We start from the raw sequence: 21,364 nt of genomic DNA on the forward strand, positions 1-21,364 counted from the left end.
TACAGCACACTAGCAGGAGAGGTGTAGAATGAAAAAAGAAAAAGCAGAGTATGGAAGACCAGGACTGGCAGAAACTGGAGTTTTCAAGAAGTCAGTCAAAGGAGGTTTCACCGATCTGGTGAGACTTGAACAAAAGCCTGAGGAGGGGCACCTGGGTGGCTCAGTGGGTTGAGCCTCTGCTTCGGCTCAGGTCATGATCCCGGGGTCCTGGGATCGAGCCCCGCGTCGGGCTCTCTGCTCGGCGGGGAGCCTGCTTCCCCCTCTCTTTCTGCCTGCCTCTCTGCCTACTTGTGATCTCTCTCTCTTTGTCAAATAAATAAAATCTTTAAAATAAATAAATAAAATTTTTTTTAAAAAGCCTGAGGAGGTGAGCATCAGAGCCCCCAGGGGCCCAGCGCACTACTGGGCCACCCCAGGCAAGAATCCCGGCCTCCCGCACACACAGAGAGGTCTGTCTCCGACTGTGCCAACAGTCAGCTCTGGAAACTGCCGGAGAAGAAGACATCTGGCAACATCCCCCTCTCTGCTAGCAGTGAAACCGATAAAAACGGGAAAATACTGGGGCGCCTGGGTGGCTCAGTGGGTTAAGACTCTGCCTTCGGCTCGGGTCACGATCTCAGGGCCCTGGGATCGAGCCCCGCATCGGGCTCTCTGCTTGCAGGAAGCCTGCTTCCTCCTCTCTCTCTGTCTGCCTGCCTCTCATGCCTGCTTATGATCTCTGTCTGTGTGAAATAAATAAAATCTTTACAAAACAAACAAAAACAAAAACAAAAAACGGGAAAATACTGTAGCAAATATTAAATAATTCTGGTAGTTTTAAAACTTGGAATCTTGTTTAAAATTGCGAGAAATCAACACGTAATTTAGACATTTTGCCATAAACTAGTCCATATACGGTTTATAGCAAAGCTATCAGGCTTGCTGTTAATAATTGGTCCATAATATGTATTCAATGTCATGTACTGAGTAAATGAGAGAAAATCTTTCCTTAACACCTCTGGGAAGAAAACGGGGAAATAATTTGATACATGTTACCTGAAGACCTGCCTCTCCAGTGTCCAGTTTCCCGCGCCTGAGGTAGAAAGCCCAGACTTGGCCCAGGTCCACAGTACCCCGCGGCCCCAGCCCCACCCAGCCAGGGCCTGCCGGGGCTCCCCGAGGGCTCCCGCCGCTCTCCACACAGGATAAACACCTGTTCCCGTTTGAAGGGTCACCTCCTTTCTGGATCACCTCCCGGGCAGAGGTGGCCACTCCCTCTCTCTGGCCCCAGACACACACCTGGCACAGAGCTTATTTATCTATGCCGGTGGTTTCCCCTCCGCTAGAAGGTCAACCTCAAGGACCGGCACCTTGTCCCTTTGGCACTGGTACCCCAGGACCTGGCGTGTATCTGGTAGGTTCTTAATGATCTGGCCATTATGAATGCATTCCTTATTTGTTATCTGACTTGTTACCCAATGGCTTTAAAAGAAGAGCACTTACTAGCAATACCTAAGGCCACGGGCCTGGACTGGCAGGAGAACGGGCCCAGTTTGCTGCAGAAGCTCACAGAGATCTTGCCTCATGACAGCCGCCCCTGATCCTTTCTCCCCCTGTGACGGCCGCTCTCCACAATGGGCAGCGCGGTTGTGGGGCCTTGACTACGAACGGCCCGCTGGGCTCTACTCCTCGCTAAATTCCCCTGGGCCGCTAAATCCATCTATTTCTAAATCCTTTCTGTTTCCCCCCCTCATTCAGGAACGCACAGCCATTCCTTTAAAAAAAAAAAAAAATGTTCCTGCCGCCCATCACTCCGTCGGAGAATGCGTCAGTGCCCGCAGGAGGCCCAGGCAGCCTCCCTCAAACCCAGGCACTTAGAATCAGAGGAATCCAGATCTAGGAGGCCGCTTCCTAAACAGCCTGCCCTTTCTGTTCTGTCGTTCACAGGATTCAGCTGCATTTAATTGTGTGCACTTGAACACCAGCCAGTGCGGGGCCAGGGCGAACCGTATTTGGCATAAGCAAGTTCTCTGATGTGGATACAGGAGATGGTTCCGGCCAATGAGACGAAAGGAAGCATGCTAGGGTACTTCCAGGAAAAGATTTTCCTTCTTGATAAAATGAGAGAGAACCCATGAGGAGGGCTCTTCTCCCAACCCATCCCCTTCTGCTTTTGACGCTCCTGTCAGAGGCCCTGATGCCTACAGCTGCGGCAACCATCTTGTGACCATGAGGGGCTAGCCTGGAGACAAAGCAACGGCCAAGCAGAAGGAAGGAAAGGGCCCGGGTCTTTGACCACCTTTCTGAACCCTGCACCAACCGTAGAACCATCATGGCTCCACATTCAAGTTTAAGAGATCATTAAATGTCTTGGTTGCTTAAGCCACTGTTTATCCCGGAGCCAAAAGCATACAACTTGGAAGGGACTTTTCTCTCCTCTAATCAAAACTCCCTTATTTTACAAATGAGGACACAGAGATACAAAGCCTTTGAGTAACCAAAGCAATGTAAGACCCAGAGACCCAAGCTAGGTCGGGACTCCCAGGCCAGTGCTCCCTGCACCACACTATGCTGAGGCTTATTTTACGTGACTTTTTTTTTTTTAAAGCAACATTACACACTGGACATGGAGGGATGACAGGGGTGGGCTTCCAACCAGAGTCCAGAACAACAGCGGGAATCCACCTACATCTGAACTCAGAACTGCTGGATCCTGCACATGTGAAAAACCACTTTTATGCTCCATGGACTTAGATAAAGCAGATGATTCCATCTGGGGAGCAGGCGGTCGCCCCTTTGTGAGCCCCCAAACACATCTTCTCTGCCCTCCTGGCTCACTATCTCACTCAGAGCCCTTCCTACAGCCCGGGCGCTCCGCTAGTCACGGGAAACATAATCACAGCCCTCCTGGGTTGTAAAGCGAGCGAAGGAGAAAGTCAACAAGTAGACACACAAACGTGTCATTACAAATCAGGGGGAGTTTGGCCAAACCAAAATGAATAGGGAGCAGATCAGAGGGAAAACAGGAAGACTCGGGACAGATGTTGGGGAAGGCCTCTTGGGCAGAGCAAGGCACAAAAGGAGTAAAAAATTTGAAGAGTGGGGACGAGAGCATTCTAGTCTGAGCAGCATGGTAAGGCTTGCAGACAGGAAGGGATTTTCCTTTCCTAAAGAAGGGAAAGGAAGGCCCCTAAGATGAGGCAGGGGCCAGCTCATAGGCCATGGGAAGGAATCTAGATTCTGATACTCCAAGTGCAGTGGGAAACTGTTGGAAGTTTTATTTTAAGCAATGGAATGGGGCTGACTTAGGTTCTGTAAAGCTCACGGTATGGAGACTGAATTTCAGGGAACCAAGAAGAAACACAGATCAGTTAGGAAACTCTCTTGGTGGCTCATACGAGAGAAAATGGTGACATGGACCAGGGTGACAGCGAAGACGGTGCTGACAGATCTGCCCTTTGGAGGGAGAACCAGCTGGTCCTGAAAAACGGACTGGATATAGGAAGAGGAGAACTGAGGATGATTCCTAGGATTTGTCCCATCCCATGCACGAATTCGTTATACTGAAACAGTATCAAGGGGATTAAGAGCAAGACAATCGTGGATGTCAGTATCCTGATGACAACGATCCCAAGAGAAAAAAAGAGAAGATGTAGGAAAAAGGCAAAACTATTAAAGTGGCTGAGAATCTGGGGAGGTTGGAGGATGTGGCCCAGGGCACGTGTGGAGGGACATGCCGCTGTGGCAGAGAGAAGAAGAACAGGGCCAGGGCGGGAGGGGTAGGGCTGGGCAGCTACAAGACCTTTAAGAGCTGCAGTCACTCAGCCACGGAAGAAAAGCTGTCCCCTGCGGGGGCGGGGCGCTGGGGCGTGGGAGGTGTCTCACCGAGTACAAAGGAGCTTGCTAGAAATATGTGGTGGGATGACAGCCTCTGTGGTTTTGACAGGGTAACAGCCTCCGTTGAGGACGAGGTGCCGGCTGACCCGTGCAAGTGCGAGGCCGAGGGGGAGTGAGCAAGTCTTACAGGAAGGTAGACCAGGGTGCAGACTCCCGGGCTGGGCAGCAGAGGTGTGGGGCAGTGTGTCTGGACAAGGGGAACATCAAAGGTTCGTGTCCTTCGCAGGAGGGAACAGGATACTATTCTGGAAAGGACAGTGGAGAGACCCAAGAGAAAGCACTCAAGCCCGAGTCCCCACCCAAGGTCCCAGGTGTAAGCAGAAATAAGGGAAACCATGTCCTTGGGGGGGCCGCCTTGGTCAAGGCCAGGTGGCCGAGGGAACGTCCGGAGAAGAGGTCTGAGAAGACCCAGGGATCTGGTGGTGGCCGGGGGAATGGAGAGCTTGGAAAGGCGAGGCGGGACTTTGGGTCCAGTCAGTCAGAGAATGTACAGAACACTGCACAGTTGAGAATGTGTGGATTATTCTGAGGCCCTAAAACACTCGGCTACAGTGGAAAGTAAAGCCACATCTCCGTTTTCATCTTTAATATGCGAAGAATACTTGAAATTTTTTTTCTGAAGATTTTACTTTTTTTTTATTTGGCAGAGCACAAGCAGGGGGACCAGCAGAAGGAGAGGGAGACGCAGGCTCCCCGCTGAGCAGGGAGCCCAATGTGGGGCTCGATCCCAGGACCCTGGGATCATGACCTGAGCTGCAGGCAGATGCCCAATGGACTGGGCCATCAGGGTGCCCCGAGTACTTAAAACTTTAAAACTTTCTTCATCTAAAACAAGGTTTCCTCCCTCATTTCCCCCAACTGGTAGATCCTTTCCCTCTCAGGCGGCCTTTGAACCCCATGAGCAATGTTCTGGAGTCCCGCACCTGCAGACCTGCTCCCTAAGCCGTGACACTGAGCCTGTGCTGCTGACACCTCCTCCAGGCAGCCTACCCGTCATGCTCAGACCGTGGCTCTCAGGTCACAGCTGGACTCTCTCCAGTTTACTGACGTGCCAACCGAGGCTCAGAAAGCTTGTTACCGGCCTGCTGCCCTGAACTGCTGTCAGGACACAAACTCTATCTAACCTGACTCCGGTTTTGCCAAAAGTAGTCATTTTCCAGTTCGAGACCAGATGGCTTGTCTCACCAGTCCCGGCTCCCGCCTCTGCCAGTCACTCAGCCACAGGCCCACCTCAGGGGCAGCCAGCCACGGGTCAACGGCTTCTCTTTCTTCCCTGGACACGTCTGCCCTTGCCGGAGCTGCCACATGGCTCCGGGCATGGCAGCACGGAGACTTCCTTTGCTCTGCTGGAGGAAGAGCCAGACCCACGAGAAGGCTCCAAAGACAAAAGCACGTTTAGCACAGGTGCTCCAGAGCCATCATGGCGCATGGTGTCCACGAGACCCATGCCTGGGTGCAGGCCCCGGGGGGAGACAGTCGTGGATGCTGGAGAGAGCTGACAGGTGTCCCTGCCCTGAGCAGGATGTTCCCAGGGATGACCCCCGGGCTCCCTGGCATCTCATGAAGGCTCTAGTAATCTCCCCTCCTGTTCTCTCCCCTCCTACTTCAGCTGTTGCGGCCCCGTCATTTTCCAGAATGCCTGCCTGTTCCCTGGCCCCTCCTCCAGCCTGCGGATTCCATGCTTTCCTCCCTCTGCACCAGGGTGTCCCACAACATCCTCAACATGTGCGTGTGTACGCGTGTGTGTGTCCCCAAAACATTCCCGAAAGGCAGGGATCACGTTTTTGCCTCCATCTGCCCCTATGCCAGTCTCTGCCCGGCTGTGGGGGACACCGAGCACAAGAGTAAGGCCAAGGAAGATGGACATCGGCCCCAAAAGTGGGAGGTGTCAGTAAAATGCAGCGACAACTGAAGGAAGCGTGAGCAGCTTTATTATTCCGAACAAGCAGGAGCGATTCTCTCCCGCACAAAAGGGGTGTTCTGGGAAAGGCCACGCTCTGGAAAGCAGCTATGCTGCTCTGCTGGAAGGGAGGCTGGGCTGTGACCCACCCATTCTCCCTCGAAGGGGCTCATTAGCTAAGGAGATTGACAGAAAATCGGTCACACGGAGGGACTCAACAAAGGGAACAGTGTGGCCACTAAGGTTACATAATGCAAGGCAGATTCGCCAAGTTCCGCAGAACAAGGGCTGGCCTATTTCTGGGGCAGGGTCTCCTCCCTCTGTGCTGGGCCGCCCTCTGCTCAGACCAGGCCACTGCCTTCTCGGCCTTGGAAATCAGGATTCCCGGCTCCGGGGGGTGAAGATCAGCCGATGCCCTTGAGCGACTGCCCTGGGCACTGGCTGCGGGCTGTACGGAGTCTGCGCTCTGGCATCTGAGAAATGGGGACAGAAGTGACCACAGAACCCATCCCCCACACTGCCGGGCTCTGAGCACAGGGAGAAGGTGTTCAGAGCACCTTATGGACCCAGAGCTCTAGGGAGATGCGCATGGAGTTGTCGTCGGTTCTTAAATTGTTTACTGTTTGTTTAGGGACTGTTTTCTTTATATTCTGTCCAGATCGCAAACTGTATTCCTCTATAATATAGACATTTCTGCCTTCAAGCATGTATACGTATATACATTATTAGGAAAACTTCGTATTCTCTAAAAGTGCCCATGAATAGTAACAGGACGTGAATCAAAGTCGGGTTAGGATGGACCCCTCAAAACCTACAAAACGTAACCAGAACACTAACATCTGAGAGTGCCCGGGCAGGCAGCCTGGTGGGGCTGGAGGCCGCCACAATGAATATTAAAAACGCATCCAACAAATCTAGTGGCGGTTCTGGCAAAACCTGCATTAGAGCGAGGCCACGAAGTGCCAGAATGAGGCGGGTGAGAGCTGGCTGGAGCCGCTACAAAGCAGGGCGCCGTGCGCAGGGGGGCCCCAGCCTGGCCCCAGCCCGAGGGCGGCTTTCGGAGGAAGCGGGCCCAGACGCAGGCATTGCTGGTGTTTTCCTTCCTCCTCGTTCCCCTTTGAGCTCCTACGACACAACTTTCCTTTCCTGCTGAAAATTATAAGGGTATCCCACGACCCCAAGCCCTTTCACCAGGGCCGAACCACAGATGAACCCAAGCAGTCCGCACGGGGACCAGCATCCCCCACTCTTCACCCATGACACGTGCACGAGCTCCCATCATGGAGGTTCACAAGGAAGCAGACTCATCTGTCCTGCCGGACAGCGCTGTGCTCCCTGGGGACCCCGCGATCCCCACGGCGCCCCTTCCCCAAAACTCCCACATCACCGTAACGTGCGTCTCCCTCCACCGAAGCACACGCTCCTTAACGGCAAGCCTCTGCCTCGTTCACAGCCGAATCCACTGTCCCCCCCGCCCCCCCCGTGGGCCGGGCACACGAGTGCTCAGCAGGAGCCTGAACTTGGAGGAGAGACTGGGACTCTGTTCTCTCCTCCAAGTTCAGGGCAGGGGGCACGGGAACGAGCCCTGCTTCGGCTTCAGCCCCCTGTTCCTGAGAGGCCACCTGCAGAGAGGGCCATCTCCCTGCTCACGGAACCAAACGAAAAGGGTTGTGAAAAGTAGTCATGGACAGAAAACCAGAGAATTGGAATGGCGCTGTCTGTATTAAAGAAGTAGAATCCATAGCCATTAAAGCTTCCCACGAAGACCACTAAAGACCCAGCTGACTTCACCTACGAATTCTATCAAACACCTGAGAAACACGTAAAAACCATTCTTACACGAAAAGGGTAGACACCATTTGGTTCTGTGTACATGAACTTCGGGTCTATGAGCAGGAAGGTCCCTCGGTGCCCATTTGCAGTAAATGTATGAAGGGTTATCTGCCTTGTCCCCACCATCTGCGACAGTCCTAGCTCTAGTGTGGGGGGCAGCCCGATGTAAGGACAGTGCCTGGCCACCTGCCAGGTGACAGCTGTGGTCCCCAGAGCCTACCTCCTGAGGAGGCCAGGACCCTCAGCAACTCTGGCTCTTGGGGCAGGGGGCAGGGTGGGGAGCAGCTCTGTCATCTATTCTAACAGGTTCGGACATGTCTGAACCCAGGGGTGGAGATGCCCACTGCTGAATGTACGGGTGGCTGGAAAGAATCCCAGCTGTCCTTCGCAGTAACCCAAGAACAATGGAGGAAGAATGCAGGTGGCCAAAAAGAGAGCTGTCAGCACTCCCCACCAGCTTCCTATGGCCAGAAGACAGTCTACCGCGGTCTGACAGAGATTCAAACCCACTGAGATTAAAGATGGGGACCAGGACCGGGTCTCCCAGAGGTCACCTTGGAGGCTGTTTTTTTGGGGACATTTTGGTTTTCAGGTATCCGAGACGACTCAGGGACAGCCCGTGGTTGCTGGGCTCCAGACTCTGATTTTCAAATGAAATAAGAGCCCCCCAAGAGAAGGGGTCCCCATCTGAAACCAAACCAAAGAATCAAAAAAGGACCCCCATAAAGTATCGTCCTATGGCTAGGGTTGAAACACACTGCTACAGATAGCACATTAATTGTCAAAAGCATCAGCCTCTATATGGACGTCAGGAAGCACGTAACATCGGTGTATCCCATTACTGGCGATGTTAGCTTGGATCACCTCGTTACAGTGGCGTCTGCCAGATTTCTCCACTGTAACCATGTGTCCCTTTGTAATTAGCAGCTATCTTGGAACAGATACTTCGAGACTACGTATCTCGCTCCTCATCAGACTTTCACCAATGAGTTTGAGCAGCTATCGATTCTTGCCTGAACGAGTTATTACTATGATAGTTGCCAAATGATTTGCTTAACGCAAGCATTCCTACTCATTAATTAGATGGCATTCTCCTGTAAGCAAGAGTTCTTCCAACTCATTATTCAAAAAAGGGAATATCTCCTACTTCTTCCACTGTGAGGGCCTGGAAGAAAGGACGCTCTGGTGGCAGTGAGCACACCGACCCAAATCTTGGTTTCTAAATACCATTCTCCACTGAAAGGAAACAGGGCTCCATGGGGAAATGCCTAATTCCAAAGCCAGAAAATACAATGTGGGCTTGAAAAACCTTTCTGTGACAGAAAGTACGGAAGTGCTCAAAAAAATTGAGGGGAACACTTCTAGAAGTGAACTTGAGTGGGCTCCCACTGGCTCATTTTGGGCATCAAAATGAAAACCACAAAAGGATTAGAACACATTGAGTGAAAATAAAATCCCATTAAAATGTCCATTCTGATATTTTATGAGACTGACGCGCTGCCTACTGCGCTAAGAAGGCACTCATTCTGATATTTTAAAAAATAATTTTTAAGGAGGAGCAGGGAGAAGGTAAAACTCTTTTTTTTTTTTTAAATGAAGGATGCCAGTTGATACAGATGGCATGAAGAGAAAGAAAACTGCCATTTTACATGGTAATAGTGGACTCCGGCAAGAGTCCTCGCTGGGAAAACATACACTTACAGTGATGAGGACTGGCAGACACAGCTGTAACCAAGTGATCAGAGCTGACACGCCAACAGTGGGACACATGGAGATGGCCCACCTTCTCACGTGACAGATCCAAATGGACATAACATCAGGTAGACAGTATTCACCCAGTGAGAGCACTGGAACTTATAGTGAGGCACTGGGAGTATTAGGTAAAGGAAGGAGGGGCAGTCAGGTTGTCATTTTAGAAAGACCGCTAGCAGGGCCAGGAGGGCCAGCCTGGAAGCAGAGAGACCAGACGGGAAAGTAGATGGTAGACTTGAGAGCACCAAAGTGACTGGGGAAGGATTTAAGAAACCCAAGGTTGGGGGGGTGTTGCAAAATGCAACTGACAGGACCTGTTCCGTAACATCTTTCAATAAAGCTTTAAAGTTCTTTATGTTAAATAACAAATAAAGAAAGAAAGAAAGCAGCTGAGGTCTATCCTGATGGGGCCTTCTCTGCAGACCTACATCGCTGGGAAGGCCTCATACAGAATACGTGTGGTCTCCGCTATTCGCAGAACTATGTGTTAGATATGTGGGAAAGAACTACAGGACTTCGATCGTCTAAAACCATGAAAGACCTAACAGTCACACTGTTTAAACCCCAGGCACTGGTGGATCCCTACAATCTGTGCAGTTCTAGGATGTGACAGTCTAGGGGGTGTCTTGACATAGAGAACCAGGCAGAGCCATCTACTCTACCTAAACGTGACCCTGAAGTCAAGAAAGTGGGTCCCAAAGGTTACAGGTGGGGAATTTCTGAAGTACGTCCACATTCAAGTGGAGATCAAAGCAGCCCAAGTGAAAGAATTGTGGACTGACAGTGATAACCGTGGACCAAACAAAACATTCATTCATTCATTCATTCATTCGAGCTAGAGAGCATGCACAAGCAGGGGGAGGCACAGAGGGAAGGAGAAAGAACCTCAAGAAGGCTCCACGCTTGGGGCAGAGCCCAACATGGGGCTCAATCCCATGACCCCAAGATCATGGCCCGAGCCAAAATCAAGAGTCGGACACGTAACCGACTGAGCCACTCGGGTGCCCCAAAAGTTCTTTCTAAAAGGGCTATTTTGAAGATCATGATTCTGACTTTCGAGGAATTTAGGTGATTGGCAGTGGAAGAGTCACATATAAAATTCCTTAAGTAAAAATTTATTGACTTAGGGTGCCTGGGTGGCTCAGTGGGTTAAGCCTCTGCCTTCGGCTCAGGTCATGATCCCAGGGTCCTGGGATCAAGCCCCGCATCGGGCTCTCTGCTCGGCGGGGAGCCTGCTTCCCCCTCTCTCTCTGCCTGCCCCTCTGCCAACTTGTGATCTCTGTCAAATAAATAAATCTTTGGGACGCCTGGGTGGCTCAGTTGGTTAAGCAGCTGCCTTCGGCTCAGGTCATGATCCTAGCGTCCTGGGATCAAGTCCCACATCGGGCTCCTTGCTCAGCAGGGAGCCTGCTTCTCCCTCTGCCTCTGCCTGCCATTCTGTCTGCCTGTGCTTGCTCTCTCTCCCTCTCTCTCTCTCTGACAAATAAATAAATAAAATCTTTAAAAAAAAAATAAAATAAAAATAAATAAATCTTTAAAAAAATTATTGACTTAAATTTTATAGGAAACCTTTTCCTTTAGTTTTTCTAAAGATTTTATTTATCTGAGAGAAAGAGAGAGAGAGAGGGCATGAGCAGGGGGGAGGGACAGAGGGAGAAGCAGACTCTTCACTGAGCAGGGAGCCCGATGCGGGGCTTGATCCCAGGACTCCGGGATCATGACCTGAGCCGAAGGCAGACGCTCAACTGACTGAGCCACCCAGGTGTCCCTCCCCCCAATTTTTTAATTAGAAGAAAAGAGCAGATTTGACAGCGGTATTGAAATGAGCATTGGAAATCGAGATGTCATCGGCAGAAAGCTGCTCCGGGAAGTCTGTGGGTGGCAGGACTAGGACTGGAGCAAAACAGTCACTAAACCAAAGAAGGTGAGGTTCAGCGGGGCGAGGAGCATGAATTTGTTTAGCGAGGGAGAGAGCCTGCAGAGGCAGCTGCCCTGCCAGAGGCTGGGGGACCGCACCGGCGGGACCCCACACAAAGCCGGAGGAGCCGGGTCCAGAGCCAGGCAGAAGGGCCGCCTGGCCCAGACTCCCCAGGATCCATGCTCAGCCACCTCCTGTACCGCTCGACCATAACCTGTGCGCTTTCCCGAAGCCCCTGCGTGTCGGGGAATGGGGCCACCCAGCTGCCCAGGAACCTCGAGGTCACCCCGGACTCCACCCTTCTCCTCATGCCCAACATCCAACCAAGACAGCAAGACCTCCAGAACCTGTTCCCCAAGATCCCATCTTCTCGCCCCAAGCATCTCAGTGTGCGCGGTCAACAGCTCCACCGCAATCCCGCAGGCTGACCCCGAGTCCCAGCCCGCCCGGCCCCCACCCACCCCACCTCTGGTCCTTATTCGCGGACTAGGGTCCCAGGGCCCATATCTGGTTCTTAGGATTCTTTCTTGTCCTGGTCTCTTGGCGATGTGGCTTCACCTATGATTACTCTGCCAGACCTCTTGGCAACCTTCCCCAGTGCAGAAGTTCAGAGTTTACACATCTCACATATCTCTAGACTCTGCCTCCGTCTCCACGGCCTCTGCCCTGGTCATGCCTTCTTCCTTGGCGCCTACAGGACAGAGGGCAACCCTGCACAATCCTGTCGCCCCCCAGCCATCCCCCGTGCTGTCCGCCAGAGGGTCTGTTCTTTTTTTTTTTTTACAGACAGAGATCACAAGCAGGCAGAGAGAGAGAGAGGAGGAAACAGGCTCCCCACAGAGCAGAGAGCCCAACGCGGGGCTCGATCCCAGGACCCCCAGGATCACAACCGGAGCCGAAGGAGAGGCCTTCAGGTTCCAGGTTCCACTTAATTTTCACTTCTCAGAAAATCCCATTTACAAGACAGAGAAACACAGAAGGAAAATAATTCGTAACAATCCTAAAAATAGAAATGGAGGGTGATATCCACAAACCAGAGATTTTAAGGAGCTTCTGGAAAGCAGAAGGCAGGCAGGATCATCAGGATGGGCAGGGCCCTACATCAGAAGCAGAGAGGGCCAGGAAGAGAGGCTCCAACCCCGCAGCATGCAGGTACCAGAATGGGATGTACGAGAGGAACGGAAATCAGGGGAAAATTGCCTGTGGACCAGCTTTGGGGGCTGTCGCACTCACTTCCTGCCATTGTCCTCCCATCTCCATGCCTGCAGCGTGGACCCCCTTCGGCCTCCACCCTCTCCCCAAGCTGCAGCATGAGACCTCACAACAGAGGAGGGGGGTGGGAGGAGGTTCTGATGACATATACTTTGTGCCACGTGAAGGAGTCTGAACTACGTGACTCCAAAACCTTTTGAAAAAAGGTTTTTCAAAGCCAACTCAAAAATTGTCAATCTCAAATCAAAAGTAAAAATATGAATGCTAAAATTAAAAAAAAATAGGGAAACTAGGGAGGGAAAGTCAAGGAATTCTGGCAGAGGAGACTAAAAAGCTCTAGTGTTGAAAACTCGTACGCAAGAGAATTTTTAAGACACAAAGATCAGTCAAGGAGGGGAAGTCCATGAGAATGGTAAGGAGCCTTAGGTTACAACCCCCAGAAGGAAAGAACAGAGAAAGAGGAAATAAGGAAATGATCAAGCGTTTTGGATAGTTTTCTGAGCACAGATCCTCTCCTTCTTTGGTTGGTTTATTGAGGAAGACACAAAGAAATGGAAAAACGTTCCATGCTCATGGATTGGAAGAACAAATATTGTGAAAATGTCTACACTACCTAGAGCAATCTACACATTCAGTGCAATCCCTATCAAAATACAATCACCTTTTTTCACAGAGCTGGAACCAATAATCCTACAATCTGTATGGAACCAGAAAAGACCCCAAATAGCCATAGCTATGTTGAAAAAGAAAACCAAAGGGGAGGGCATCGCAACTCGGGACTTCAAGCTCTGTGACGAAGCCGTAAGCATCAAGACAGTATGGTGCTGGCACAAAAACAGACACATAGATCAATGGAACAGAATACAGAGCCGAGAAATGGACCCTCAACTCTAAGGTCAACTGATCTTCAACAAAGCAGGAAAGAAGGTCCAATGGAAAAAAGTCTCTTCAACAAATGGTGTTGGGAAAACTGGACAGCCACAGGCAGAAGAATGAAACTGGACCATTTCCTTACACCACACACAAAAATAGACTCAAAGTGGATGAAAGACCTAAATGGGAGACAGGAATCCATCCAAATCCTGGAGCAGAACTCAGGAGCACCCTCTGTGACCTCGACCACAGCAACTTCTTGCTAGACATGTCTCCAATGGCAAGGGAAGCAAGGGCAAAAATGAACTATTGGGATTTCATCAAGATAAAAAGCTTTAGGGCGCCTGGGTGGCTCAGTGGGTTAAAGCCTCTGCCTTCGGCTCAGGTCATGATCCCAGGGTCCTGGGATCGAGCCCCACATCGGGCTCTCTGCTCAGTGGGGAGCCTGCTTCCTCCTCTCTCTCTGCCTGTCTCTCTACCTACTTGTGATCTCTATCTGTCAAATGAATAAATAAAAAAATCTTTAAAAAAAAAAAAGATAAAAAGCTTTAGCACAGCAAAGGAAACAGTCAATAAAAACCAAGTAACAACCAGCAGAATGGGAGAAGATATTTGCAAAGGACAGATCAGATAAAAGACTAGTATCCAAAATCTATAAAGAACTTAACCAAACTCAACACCCAAAGAACAAATAATCCAATCAAGAAATGGGCAGAGAACATGAACAGATATTTCTGCAAAGAAGACATCCATATGGCCAATAGAAACGTGAAAAAGTGCTCCACATCACTCGGCATCAGGGAAATACAAATCAAAACCACAGTGAGATACCACCTCACACCAGTCAGAATGGCTAAAACTAATAAGTCAGGAAATGATAGATGCTGGCGAGGATGCGGAGAAAGGGGAACCCTCCTACACTGTTGGTGGGAATGCAAGCTGGTGAAAACACTCTGGAAAACAGCACGGAGGTTCCTCAAAAAGTTGAAAATAGGGCTACCCTACGACCCAGCAATCGCACTACTGGGTATTTCCCCAAAGATACAAACGTAGTGATCTGAAGGGACACGTGCACCTGAATGCTTATAGCAGCAAATGTCCACAATAGCCAAACTGGGGACATGGGCTCAGACTCGGGACAAATGTTGCACCTGCTGCTGGTTTAAAGTCACAGCTCAGGGCTGATGAGGGGTACACACGGGCAGTGGAGGGTTCACAATGGCAGAGGAGCACCCAAGTCCTTCTGCCCTAGTCCTGGGTGACTTTCCCGCCAGTCCTGAGAGCCATGTTCCCTTCTGTAGATAAGAGGCTGGTCACAGGACTATATGTGCTGCTGTCCCGGGAGGGGCCCCCGCCCACGGCACCTACTGGCTTTCTGAGCGCCTCTCCTCCCCGTTCTCCCTCAGGCCCATGAGAGCCCTTCAGAGGGTGGCTTCCCCCCTTTTCTCCACTAAAACTTATCGGACCATCCTTTTTCTGACATCATTTCACCAGACAGCTCTGCCCATTACCGGCATCTGCCACCTGGGACCCTCCCCCAACACACTCTTCACGGTCACTCACATGTGCACCCAAAATACCGGTGCCTCCCCCATGCTGGGCACCGGGCCCAGTACTGTGGCCTAGAATTTAAGAACAAGCCCCTCCCAGGAGTCAAAGAGCTCATGCTCGGGGCAGGAAAAGACCATCACCCGTGACCAGGTAAAGACCTACTTTAGGGCTTGAGAGTCTGTGATAAATGCAGCCAGTGGCCACAAGAAGCCTCTTCACACTGGGCAGGGAAAAGAGCTGGCCCCGTGGGGCTGTGGTGGGCGAGGCAGGGAGGGGACAAGCGGGGTGGGCAGAAGCCAGATTGTGCAGCACCCTGAGGCCCCGCAGGCCACACTGGCATCTTACTCCAAGGCGCCACGGCAGGGCGTCGTGCAGGGGGCCGAGGCGATCCAATTTAAGGCTCCAATCCCCCCGTCTGGCAGCGTTCTGGAGAATGGCTACAGCGGAGCGGAGAGTGGATTTCAGGGCATCCGCCCGTACAGATGGTTTCCCTCCCCACCAGAGGCTCCAAGCCACCCCAGGCTTCTCCCGCTGCTGCTGGCTGCTCCCAGCATCCCTCGGCCATGGCTGTGTCCCTCCGGGCCCCCCTCCACGTTCACAATCTCGTCCTCCCTCTCTGTAGCTCTGTGGGTCTTCTAAGGATGTGACGGCGTTCAGGGGCCACCAGAGTGATAATCCGGGACAAAGTCTTCCTCTCAAGATCCAGGGAAAATAATATTCATACCTTTCCCATATCAGGTAACATTCGCGGGTTCTGGGACACCTTTCAGGGGGCCACCACTCAACCCACGGCCATGGGAAATGTCTGGAAGCGAAAGAAGGGAAGACCAGCAGAGGAGTCTCCCATGGGATTTGTAGGTCCGTTTAAAAAAAAAAGGTTCTGCAAAAACACTCAGAATCCTCTGCCAGCTCCTACCCTATAGCTTGGTCAACTAAGGGAAGCTCAGTGCCAGCCACATTGTCACCCAAGGCACAGTCTTGCTAAGACATCTTCAACAGCTACCTCCCAGACCGGCCATGGATGGCACCGAGAAAAGGCCTTCGGTGGCAAAAGGGAACAGAGGCTGACCCCAGGGTCAGGGTCCAGGGTCAGAACGGACAGACACGCCACGCCCCCTTCCCTGAGCATGCCCAGGAAAACACCCTCCTTCAGCTCCACTGGGAAAAACCACTGGCTGAGACTCGAGACTTGACACCCCTGGAGCAGGGTCAGGAAGGCCCCCAGACAGAGGTGAATCACAGTCACCCCCCCACACACCCCCACAGCTCAGAGGGGGTTGTGGCCCCAAGGGGAACAGGATTAGATTAGGGAGGAGGAAATGCTCCTGCCAGAAATGGACAGAGGATGAAGTGTGGGGGTGGGGGGAGCAGCTGAGGGCACACACCGCCCCCCCACATCCGGGCAGGGGAGCCTGCCCTACCAGCTTGGCTGTGTGCTGCCCCCCATGACTGCACCAGGTTGGCTCCACCAGGGCCAGCCTCAGAACTGCGTGGACTTGAACTAGAGGAAGTGGCCTTTCTTCTGTATGTGGACACCCTTCACTCTGAAGGCCCGGAACAGTGCCTGGTGTGCACAGACCTCTTCCTTTTCAAGTCCCGCCAAAGTTGTCATGTTTGCGCCCAGCATCACCTTGGGGCTGCCCTTTCCCTCTGCACTGTGATCTCCGCGATGTCACTAAACACCTTGGCAACCGGGTGGCAGGTGGGACCTGGGGTCTCTGTGGCCCTGGGCTGTGCTTACAGCGGGCTGACCCATCAGGCCTCGCACTCAGAGCCCTGGGGCAGGGATGCTGGTGGAGCCTGCCACACCCATGACCTGGGTGGAACCAAGGGCAAGTCCAAGGACTTGCCAGTTCCCCAGTTAAAGATCCTGCCACTGGAATCTGCCCCCCTACACCGCACCCCGGAGATTCTGACTCAGTAGGGCCCAGTAGGGCCCTGTAATCCCTTTGGGCCTGCTCAGAGGGGCCTTATTCTCCAGAAGCAGGAAGTGCTAACAGCTGAGGGATCCTCCCCGCAGGACTCAGGAGCCCTGAGAACCTGCACACTCTCCACCCCACCAGGGTGGGGCTAGTCCCAGGGACAGGTCAGATGCCAGAAACTTCCCGGGGCGGGAGATGAGGTTGCTGGCACACACTTCTTCCAGACCTCTGAACTCTCGTGGACCTACCAGGAGACCAGCAATGGGATGAGCTCTCCTCCCAACTGACCATTCCTTCCATCCTACACCTGCATCTCCCCTCCTGCCCTTGGCAAATGCAAAGGAGAAGTTAGGGGCCTGTGGTTCACATTTCTTCCCCCTTAACACACCCACACCCATTTTTTTGCAAGTCCCTGCCCAACACAAACCAGGACAAGAACTAACAGATTTCAACTTTTATGGAACTTCCTGCTCGCGGGGCACAAGGGACTCTACCAGTAACTCCTGGTGAGCTGGGGTCTCTCTGGGCCTCAGCCTGGAGCAAAGCCAAGGGGCTTCTGTTAAACGGGCAACTCGGGCTGGGAGCCCGTGGCTGACTGCCTGCGGGATGCAAACAGGCCCAAAGGCCATCAAGTCACCAACATGAAGACCAAGAGGCAGAAAGGGGACCCCTAAGAGGCTGTACCATGCTGCCCCAAGCCTTGGAAATCTCAGGGTTTTGTCATCTAATGGGATGCATGAGGCCTCCTGGTCCAATGCCAAGGGCAGCAGCAGGTGGAAAGGCCCAGAAACACAGATGGGACCCCAGTCCAGCTGAGCAGGAGGTTCCTGTTCCCACTGAGACCCAGGACACAACCCACAACTACCAGGTTCAACATGTCTGCCCGCTTAAAAGGCTTCTAGGAGCCTTCTCCCGGCCAATGCCCTCAAACACATTTCCCTTACAACCACCAATTGACTGCAGACAGATCCTGCTTCCGGAAACGGCAATGTGCTTTCTAGCCGCATCCCAAACACGGATGCCACACACAGCCCTGTAAGACAGCCTAATGGCACAGCGGGAATACGGTGCCAACTCTGAGCGCCAGTCCTGGCTCTGACACTCATTCCAGACGCATCACCCTGAGCAAGACTAATCTGCCAGAGCCACCGCCCCTCTTATCTATAAGACGCAGGTACCAGTACCTACCCTCTGAATTACAGCAAGAATGAAAGGATAAGGGCGCCTGGGTGGCTCAGTCATTAAGCATCTGCCTTCAGCTCAGGTCATGATCCCAGGATCCTGGGATCGGGCCCCACATCAGGCTCCCTGCTTGGCAGGGAGCCTGCTTTTCCCTCTCCCACTCCCCCTGCTTGTGTTCCCTCTCTCACTCTTTCTCTGTCAAAAATAAATAAAATCTTAAAAAAAATTTTTTTTAAAGAATGAAAGAATAAAAGGATAATATAAACCGCTTTTCAGACTTGGCACACAGTTGGTACCCAATAAATTCATTCCCTTCCCTCCTGCTCCCGTGACTCAGTTTCTCTTCCCAGCTCCAAAACCAAAGAAACCCAAAGCTCACCCAACTCAGAAATGCCGAAAGGGCCCAGGCAGGATAGGCAGTAAATAATATCAGTCGGCCCTGAGGTTCCCGGATACTCCTGCTCTCAAGTGTTTGACTGAATTCCATCATCAGCTACAACAGGGGGGCTTCTCACCCTCCCCTCCAACACCCCTACCCCTCGCTGACTGCTCCCCCCCATCTACATCTTCTCACTGGGCAGAAGAGACCACCCATAAATCCTCAGGTTTTCTGAAATCCTGCTGGCACTTCCCCAGCCTGCTGGGACAGGGCAGTGGAGGGTAAACAAGGGCACACAACAGGCATGGGGATCGGAGGCTGTGCCCACTGGCCAACCCGGCAGCACTCTGACTCTTTAAAAAAGAGTATCCAGGGGCGCCTGGGTGGCTCAGTGGGTTAAAGCCTCTGCCTTCGGCTCAGGTCATGATCCCAGAGTCCTGGGATCCAGCCCGCATCAGGCTCTCTGCTCAGCGGGGAGCCTGCTTCCCTTCCTCTCTCTCTGCCTGCCTTTCTGCCTATTTGTGATCGCTGTCAAATAAATAAGTAAAATCTTTAAAAAAAAAAAAAAAAAAAAAAAGAGTATCCGGAGGTGATTTGGGTCACCGTTCAGCATGAAGGCATGGATGTTTCTAACGTTCCCTAGCGTTAGCTGGGTCCTCCTCCCGCCCCACCCTTCTCCCGGGTCGGCCTGTCCCTCGTTTTGTGGCAAGTACATTCTGAAGTTGGGTCCTGAGTAGTGTCCATTGTGACAATGCGAAGTCCCAGCGTCCTGGGACCTCCCCGGCCTCCCGACCCCCAGCATTCAGGGAGCGCGTTCCGCCGCTGCTCTGGACGCGAGCCTCGGCCGCGGGCGGCGCGGGGGAGGAAACCGTTTTCGCCACAGAGGAGGAGATAGCATCACCGAACCTCCTGCGCCCTGGCCCCCGCCTGCCCGCTGGGGATGGCGCTTTCCCCAAAGTTTCCTCCGCGGGCCGGCGACCAGAGACCACACTCCGCAGAACTCCTAGAGCCGTCCCTACGCAGAGCCCCTTAAAACCACGTGCGTATCCGGGGGAGCATCCGGGGGAGCCGGCCCCGGGCACCAAGAGGGTCTGGGAAGCCCGGGCGCACGTGTCTCTGGGAATGCCCGGCGTCCTCCAGGCTAGGAACCGGAGCTCGGAGCGCCCCGCGCGTGCCGCCCAGCAACCTGGGCCTGGAGCTGGAGCTCCTCTGCGGGGCTTCGACGGAGCCCCGGGGTCGGGGACGCCGCGCGCCTCACCTGAGCGGGACGCGGATGGCCAGGTACCTGTCGACGGCCACGGCTAAGAGGCTGAAGATGGAACTCTGCGTGAGCACGAGCACGAAGCAGGCGAGGAAGAGGCAGCTGTGGAAGTCGGTGCAGAAGCCCAGGCTGATGGTGATGGCAAAGGGGATGGCGAACAGCCCCACGGCCACGTCGGCCGCGGCCAGCGACACCAGGAAGTAGTTGGTGGGCGTCTGCAGCGCGCTCGACGTGCCCACCGCGGCGCACACCAGCACGTTGCCAGCCACCGACAGCGCGGCGATGGCCAGCTCCAGCGCCACGTACAGCGCGTCCTCTGTCTCCAGCGGCATGGCCGGGCCGACCCAGCCCCTGTGTCGCCTACTCGGGCCTCGCTGGGCGCGGGGCAGCCGCGTGGGCCCCGCCGGGCGCGGCCGCCACTCGCGTCTGACCTGCCAGGCTAGCGCGCCCGGACCCGGGATTCCGGGGGCGGGACCGCGGGGAGGCGGCGACGCCCATTGGCCGGCGCCCCCGCCCGTCTCGGACCCCCTCGGCGGAGCACCGCCCCTTCTCCCAGGCGGTGGACCCCTCTGCGCCCGCGCGGGGCCACACGGGGCTCGGCAGCGCCCGCGGGGGCAAGGGCCGTGGTCCCCAAAGCGTCGTGTGGTGGCGCTGTCCGGCAAAGTCAAGTTCCCCAACTTTCCCTTGGGCTCCAACTCCGTGGGTGTGTCCCCAGCAGTTGCACTGTCTGCCAACCCGCGCGGCGCCAGCCGAGCCCGGATCGCCCAGGAGACTGGGACCCGACTCTGCCCCGGGCACTCGCCAGTCCCCCCAACCACGCCCCAGCCGTTCCACCAACAGCTCGGCGCGTTGAGGACCTGAAGCTTTTGGGCCTCCTGGTCCCGAACCCTGGGCATCCCACCGGTCAGGCAGAGCTCGCCTTGCAAAGTGGACGACATGCCACAGCGGGGGGGGGGGGGGGGGGGGGACGAGGAGCCTGAACTCGGACGTTCCCACCTGACCCGTCCCTTCAGGTCGCGAAACCCCGACGGCAAGGATGGCTCTGGACCAGTGCAGCTCTGCGCCGCTCCTCCCCTGCACCCGCCAGGCTCCTAGCTTCACCTGTTCCTCTGCGCTCTCGGCCTCTATACAGGCCGCGACAGCTCTACCTTCTACCTTGTGGCATGCTCCGCGTCCTTCATCCACCCCACCCCCATGTCAGGGTTCCCCAGGCCCTCTCTTTGCCCTTCACGTCCACCCTGGCTGAACTCAGCCTCCCAAGGTGTCACCCATGGTCCTTACACCCTTACCTCCCAAGCCTACCCCGGCCCCAAGTGCCACCTGAGTGCCAGGCCTGAGCACCCCACTGCAGAATATTGAACTCTCCAAATCCAGCAAGTCCAAAATCAAACTCCTCTTCGTCTCTGCCCCCAAACCTGTGCCCTCTCCTTCTTCTGGGACTCAGTTATTGACCTCACCACCCACCTTCACCCACTCTAGGAAGGGTGCCCACACCCTCCTCCATCCTTCCCCACATCCAAATCGGTCGTGTTACCCATTCTGCTTCCAGAGCTTTCCTTCTCCTCTTCCCAAAGCCCTGTCTCCAGCCGGTTTCTCCTTACAGGTGGTTCCCATCATCCCTCCCTCACCTCTGCCCTGGGTCCCACCAACACCATCATTCTAGAACATACCTGGCCTTGCCATTCCCTGACCCTTTGCCAGCAGT

General features: G+C 53.8%; 2 protein-coding genes across 2 annotated transcripts in view; one reads left to right on the plus strand and one right to left on the minus strand.

The window, feature by feature from the left end:
* Window positions 1-2,055, plus strand: part of LOC111139484 (zinc finger SWIM-type containing 7) — a 19,521-nt gene extending 17,466 nt beyond the window's left edge. The window contains exon 6 of the mRNA XM_022491753.1: window positions 1,927-2,055. Within this exon, the coding sequence (XP_022347461.1) occupies window positions 1,927-2,013 (87 nt within the window). The 3' untranslated portion in view covers window positions 2,014-2,055. The remainder of the gene's footprint in view (window positions 1-1,926) is intronic.
* Window positions 1-20,047, minus strand: part of LOC111139483 (adenosine A2b receptor) — a 21,887-nt gene extending 1,840 nt beyond the window's left edge. The window contains exon 1 of the mRNA XM_022491752.1: window positions 19,657-20,047. Within this exon, the coding sequence (XP_022347460.1) occupies window positions 19,657-19,991 (335 nt within the window). The 5' untranslated portion in view covers window positions 19,992-20,047. The remainder of the gene's footprint in view (window positions 1-19,656) is intronic.
* Between the last annotated feature and the right edge of the window lie 1,317 nt (window positions 20,048-21,364).

This window comes from Enhydra lutris, unplaced genomic scaffold, assembly GCF_002288905.1.
Source record: "Enhydra lutris kenyoni isolate GAN:26980312 unplaced genomic scaffold, ASM228890v2 scaffoldscaffold109, whole genome shotgun sequence".
In the NCBI taxonomy this organism is placed as follows: Eukaryota; Metazoa; Chordata; class Mammalia; order Carnivora; family Mustelidae; genus Enhydra; species Enhydra lutris.